This window comes from Oryza brachyantha, chromosome 1 (assembly GCF_000231095.2).
Source record: "Oryza brachyantha chromosome 1, ObraRS2, whole genome shotgun sequence".
In the NCBI taxonomy this organism is placed as follows: Eukaryota; Viridiplantae; Streptophyta; class Magnoliopsida; order Poales; family Poaceae; genus Oryza; species Oryza brachyantha.
The window spans coordinates 27,014,038-27,020,037 of NC_023163.2; the positions used below are offsets into that span (position 1 = coordinate 27,014,038).

General features: G+C 47.4%; 2 protein-coding genes across 2 annotated transcripts; both read right to left on the reverse strand.

Moving 5' to 3' along the window:
- Positions 1-1,033: 1,033 nt before the first annotated feature.
- On the reverse strand, positions 1,034-4,931 carry LOC102712311 (amino acid transporter AVT6C-like). The gene is made up of 5 exons (XM_006644870.2): positions 4,520-4,931; positions 4,255-4,407; positions 2,052-2,255; positions 1,499-1,964; positions 1,034-1,396 (listed from the first exon to the last, which is right to left on the reverse strand). The coding sequence occupies exons 1-5, from the start codon at positions 4,911-4,913 to the stop codon at positions 1,246-1,248; spliced, it is 1,368 nt and encodes a 455-aa protein (XP_006644933.1). The 5' UTR covers positions 4,914-4,931; the 3' UTR covers positions 1,034-1,245.
- On the reverse strand, positions 3,033-4,256 carry LOC121053228 (amino acid transporter AVT6A-like). The gene has a single exon (XM_040528534.1). It carries the CDS (start codon positions 3,550-3,552, stop codon positions 3,130-3,132), a length of 423 nt encoding a protein of 140 aa, XP_040384468.1. The 5' UTR covers positions 3,553-4,256; the 3' UTR covers positions 3,033-3,129.
- Positions 4,932-6,000: the final 1,069 nt, after the last annotated feature.

Here is a 6,000-nt window from a genome sequence, read left to right on the forward strand (position 1 = left end):
TGAGCCTATTGGCTAATCTGCGTGCTCATCGCATGTATATTTCTGTGTCGAGACGGTCTTGAGCCTACAAACATTTTATTTTTTTTCAGTTTATTTAAAGAGATATACCCTTTATACTCAAATGTAAAAATAATAGATTTTAAAAAATTCAAAAACACATACTTCTAGAAATAATCTAAATTCACATTAAAAATAAATATTATTGATAAATGACTTCATATATAGAATTAAGATATATTCTAAAATATAATTAAAAATATATTAATATAAGACTCTAAATTTTTGCCTATACTAATTAGAAGCTTTCCTATGAGCCCCGTGTTAACCCCATGGTGTGAAATAGTAAAGTAATAGAGAGAAAAGAACCACTGCTTGCTATTATGGCCTACAAATTGGCATATATTTCAATTCAATTCAAAATCGAATTAAAAATGTTAAAGTAATTGATATGAGGGAAGAGTCCATCTAACAAAAACAATTTGGAAACATCTAAAACTTAAAACTTCAGTTAAAAAGAATCCAATTAGAAATACAATTAGGAACTAAAAATAAAGAAAAATGATAAAAGAGTCCATCTATAATTACAATTTAGAAAAATCAAAATTTAAAGTACTAGACATATATAAGTTTGATTAAGTTAGGTTGGAGTTTAAAAGTATATTGTTGTTTTAAATATTTTCCCAATAAAATAAAACTATTTATGTGAAAAAGGATTATAAGAATACTAGCCGTGCAATCTACAGGGCCACACACTAGTTTAATTTTGTCCATAACCGAATGGTTATTTGGGCTATTGGGATAACCTGTAAAACTGTTGGGGAGCTGAATTCGGTCTTGAAATCTTTGGAACTAATTGCCTTCTCTCTGGAAGGTGCCATTCTTTATTCTATACTATCACTATACGTGGGGGATTTAACTTTTTGCCACTTTTAAAAATGACACCTTACATATTTACCACCCACTGTCTATGACACGTGGGTCCTTATGTGTCTATGACATGTGGGTCCAGTGACAAATATGTTAGGGACATTTCTAAGAGTGGCAAAAAGTTAATTATTCCACTATACGTACACGGTTGTGTCTTACTGGTACAAGTATACAACAATGAGCTGCCGCCAAATCCTTACAACGCGCACAAGTATACAACTGCCATGGCCTGCATGCATCCCTTCTGAGCCAATCTCACCCAGATAAAATACATAAAAACAGAAGAAAGCTACAGACAACAAACCAAGATTCCGCATGCTACCTATCTGCGGCATGGCCCCCTTCCACCTTGCCGTTGATGGAGCTCATGATGTTGGAGGCGATGGCAATGCTGCTCGTGATCACGGCCAGAGTGATCATCGTCGCCGCCAATACCTTGTCTTTCCGCTTCGCTATCCCATGAGCATCCCTGCAAAAAAAAAAAAAAGGAGTGTTACATACTTACATTACGTACATATTCACATTTTTGATCGAAGTGTTAAACGAAGAGAAGTGTATGGTGATGGCGTGCCTGAGAACGATGGCGCCGGGGAAGATCAACGAGATGCAGACGGCGAAGGTTGAGCCGGAGTACTCGAAGAGCGTCCAGATGCTGGGGATGGCGATGGCGAGCGCGTAGAGCACCGCCATGAGCACGGCCGTGAGCGTGATGAACCGGCGCGTGTCCGTGGCCAGCGGCCGCCGCCCCGGGAACAGGAGCTCGTCGACGTTGACGCGGAGCGAGAAGTGGATCAGCGGGAAGACTAGCACGAGGTGCAGCGCGTAGCTGAGGCGCGCCGCGTCGTTGAGCGCCTGCGGGACTCCGGCGCCGGAGCTGCGGTCGAAGTTGGCGAGCACGTCGGCCATTGTGGCGTCCCCGAACAGGAGGAAGCCGAAGAACCCCACCGCCGCGTAGATGACGGCGCAGAGCACGAGGGAGATTCGCACGGCCGCCTTCATGTCCGACGTCTTGCTCAGCTCCGCTCGGATCGGGTGCACTGCATGGCGCGCAAAAAATTCAGTTGCGCGGTGAGTGATTGCACGAGAAAAGGTTGGTATTGACAATGGCGTCCTCGGTGTGATACCGTTGAAGTGGAATGTAAAGGCGACGACTATTACTGGGACGGCGGTGAAGAGCTCGAACGGAGAAGAGAGGCGAGAGAAGTCCGGGAGCAGCCGCGGCATCTTCGCGGTGCCCCTGATGAGGGCGTACACCGCGATGCCCAGGCTGATGAGCATGAACACCACCGCCAGTAGGATGGACACGGCCGACGTGAACCTCAGGGAATCTGCATGCAGTCACAACAAATATGTGAATTTGGGAGTAACAAATTCAAGTATTCTTCTATGTAGGCTTGTAGCTACTGCAAAATTTATTTATTTTTATTTTTTTTTACATAATGATATTTTTATCCAGCCTCTATATCCAACTAGATATATGTAGTCATTTTTTTAATTAAGATACTTAGCCCTCAAATACCCAATCCGAAATCCCAAATGGGATTCTCTATATCCAACTAGATGAACAGTGATGTGACTTTGTGTGTACTTTCAGCCGTTTGATCCGTAACTATCGCGTCCGATTGATCACTACAGTACCGATTTTACTGTGTGTTTTTATGACTTTTCTTCATAAAGTCAGAGAATCCGGATTGCCAAAATCCATACTTCTATGGAGATTTAAACCTAAGATCTTAAGTACTACTCAAGTCACCACTAGACTACATGCTCTTTCATAATTGTTGTAAAATGTATACATGTCAAATACTCGTATACTATACGACAACGGCCCCGTTCTGCCATTCGTAGTCTATAAACTCGATTAAACGAATGAAAACTACAACAGGAGTAGATGAGGGCACCGGAATTTTGATCATCGGTCCGAAAAAACACCAGATCATCGCAGGGTTCCGTACGGCACGTACCGACACGCTTCCGGAGCACAAGAGGTAGGAGGAGCACCGCGGCTGCCACCAGCACCGCCTCCCTGCCGGCCCACCAGTGCTGCCCGAACCACTCCATCAGCACCCCGTCGTGCGCCTTCCCGCCGCTCGTCGTGCCGGACATCACGTCGCCTGCAGGAACACTCAAAACACACGTACGTACGCATCCCTAGAAGTATCACTCGCCTGCGCGCTTTGCCGGGTGTATGGTTCCGGGAGGTTAATTGGTCGGCGTGTTACCGATGATGATGAGGTACACTGTCAGGGTCCCGATGGCATTGACAGCGACGAACACGTTGAGCAGCGCGGCCCCGGCGCGGCCGAACGCGTCGCCCATCAGCGCCGCGTACGACGGCGGCGCGCGGGTGTACCGGAGCATGAAATCCACGGCGGCGTGGGCCAGGAGCGCGACGCCGGCCACGAGCGCCACCGTCGGCGCAACGCCGAGCACCCGCATGGCCGCCGGGATCGACATGATCCCGGCGCCCACAACGCTCGTCGACATGTTGAACACCGCGCCGAGCACCGACGCGCCCGTGGCCGGCTCCCCCACGCCGGCGTACTGCTCCGACAGCAGGGGCGTTTCTGCTGCCCCATTTTCGCCTCCGTTACCGCCGGCGATGGAGGATTTCTTGGACACCATGGCTGACACGATAAGCGGGAGCTAGAGGAGAGTTTGGCGTGCGTTTATCTTGAAATCGGCGGCTCGATAACGTGGAAACGTGGCGCGAGAAAACGACGGGATGCCGATGACTGTGCTTGTGATAAGAGCCTAGTCAGATGGGCCCTGGGGGCACTGAGCACTGAGCTCACAGCTCAGCTACTAAACTATTGAGGCGTGGCTCAGCGAACTGCGGATGATTGGGATTTTCTAACGAAAAGGGTTATTGTTCGGTTTTTTCAGAAAACCTAAATAACATATTTATAAATAAAAATAATTTATAAATAAATTTTTTCTATATGTGTTCTTAGCGATCTACAGAAAGACATGGTTAGAGAATAAAGTACGATCAAAATCATTTATAAAGTTAAAAGATATCAAATTTTAGCCTATAAGTATAAACAGAAGCGTGAGCCCAACTTTACACAAACCACCGGACTGGTGGGCGATCAACGATGTGTCTCCTATTTACTCCTATTTATAATAGTTAATTTAGTTTTTTTTACTACTCCACGATAACTATGAATCCACGATCAACGATATGTCTCCTATTTATCAAACTTTTGTCTAATTGCTTAAAAGTAAAGTTTTTGTGGGGGTGAACATGAGTTTTTTTGAACAGAGATAGTACCAATCAAGCTATTTTAGAAACTAATTAAATACTAAGTGCATCTGATTACTTACCGACGCGGCGGCGGAGCACGAGCGGCAGCAGAACGACAACGGCCGTGGCCAGAATGACAAGCTCCCTCGCCGTCCACCACTGAGGTCCGAACAGCTCCCGCAGAACGCCGGCGTGCTCGTCCCCTGCCCCAACGCTTCCAGACATCACATCCCCTGCGACGAACGACCAGGATGCTCGGCGCCGGTCAATTCAATGTTTATCCCCGCAATTCGGATGAATCGATCCAGAGGGCAGAGCAGCGCGCCCTCGACCGCGTGAGCTTACCGATGATGATGAGGTAGACGACGAGGGTGCCGGTGGTGGTGAAGGCGATGCAGACGTTGAGCACCTTGGCGCCGGCGCGGCCGAACGCGTCGCCCATGATCCCTGCGTACGACGGCGGGCCGCTGTCCCAGCCCGTGTACCGCAGCATGAACTCCACGGAGGAGTCGGAGAGGGCGGCGACGGCGAAGATGAGGAGGAGCGCGGGGACCACCCCGAGCACCCGCATTGCCGCAGGGATCGACATGATGCCGGCGCCGATGATGCTCGTCGACACGTTGAACACCGCGCCGAGGACCGACGCCCCGTGCCCGCCGCCGGATGACTCCGGCAGCAGCGGCTCGCCCACCCCGCCGGCGCCGGCGCTCTTGTCCGTGCTCGCCGCCGGCAGAGTCATTTTCGGTGGGGTTCTCAGACGTGTGGATGGCGCTCGCGCGTACCACTTAAATTTAGTATTTTTAGCCATGCTTCATTAACCCCGTGAAATGACGCCCATACCCTTGCGTGCTTAAGACAATTACGACAGATGCAGCAGCTGATTTAGGGCGTAATACGGTAATTCGTGGAGGGGAGTCACTAAGAGACAAGAAAAATGATGTGATTAGAGAGTGAAGGAAGACGCTAGCGGCTTCAGGTGTTGTACTTGGACGGGAACACGGCCTGGTTCGTGTTTTCCGATGATACAATGAAGCGGGACCTTTTTTTTCATGAGCAACCCCGCGTGCTCAATTAAACATGCCCACTGATCAGCCAGCCTGACATATCCATCCTGCTGCTACAATAATTCGCGATCCTTGTTTTGGCATATTAACAGTTTACAGGCGGCATGAACCACTTGCTGCTTTGCTGGGATCTCGCGATACGGTAGGCGTCAAAGACTATCTCCTCCTTTGGATCAAATTACACGGATGGAATTAGGGATGAGCAGAAAAAAAGTAGGATAAAACAAGTCTAGAGCGAAAATTTCAGTATTAGATGATGAAAGACCGAAATTTAGTTATTTCATAAAGTTAACCGAAGTATAATAGGCCCAACAAATGAGATATTCGGTTAAATAACATTATACTCTTCCTCCTCCCTATAGATTCATCCGGTGGTCGGTGGCCGGCGGTCAGCGGTGGGGATCTGTTTTTTACGTATGTAAAACCGTTGAAGATTTCAGTGAATTTGTTCATCTATGTGTTGCAGTTGATTTGGTCATGAATAAATACGAGATTAGAAAGACCCAGACCAACTCGCCAACCTTCATTTTTTTTTCTAAGGACTGGTCGATCTTGAGTTTATGATGACCAAAATTTACTCAAAGAACATGTTCTTCGGTTTGACCGAATGCCCACACTTCTGGTTAGAATAAACAAATGGGCTAAGTAGATAGACACAGGTTGCGTTCGGCTCTCCGGTACCTTTTTCACACGCACGTTTCTCGAACGGCTAACAATGTATTTTTTATGAAATTTTTTATAAAATATATTTTAAAAATCATA

What these genes read in the sequence shown, in the direction of transcription:
- LOC121053228 (XM_040528534.1), bottom strand. Translation starts at nt 3,552, where the DNA reads ATGGTGTCCAAGAAATCCTCCATCGCCGGCGGTAACGGAGGCGAAAAT.
- LOC102712311 (XM_006644870.2), bottom strand. Translation starts at nt 4,913, where the DNA reads ATGACTCTGCCGGCGGCGAGCACGGACAAGAGCGCCGGCGCCGGCGGG. An exon ending in CGTCTACCTCATCATCATCG is followed by an intron (nt 4,408 to 4,519) that starts GTAAGCTCACGC and finishes CGTTCGTCGCAG; the next exon opens with GGGATGTGATGTCTGGAAGC. An exon ending in CCCGGCGCCATCGTTCTCAG is followed by an intron (nt 1,397 to 1,498) that starts GCACGCCATCAC and finishes TTTTTTTTGCAG; the next exon opens with GGATGCTCATGGGATAGCGA.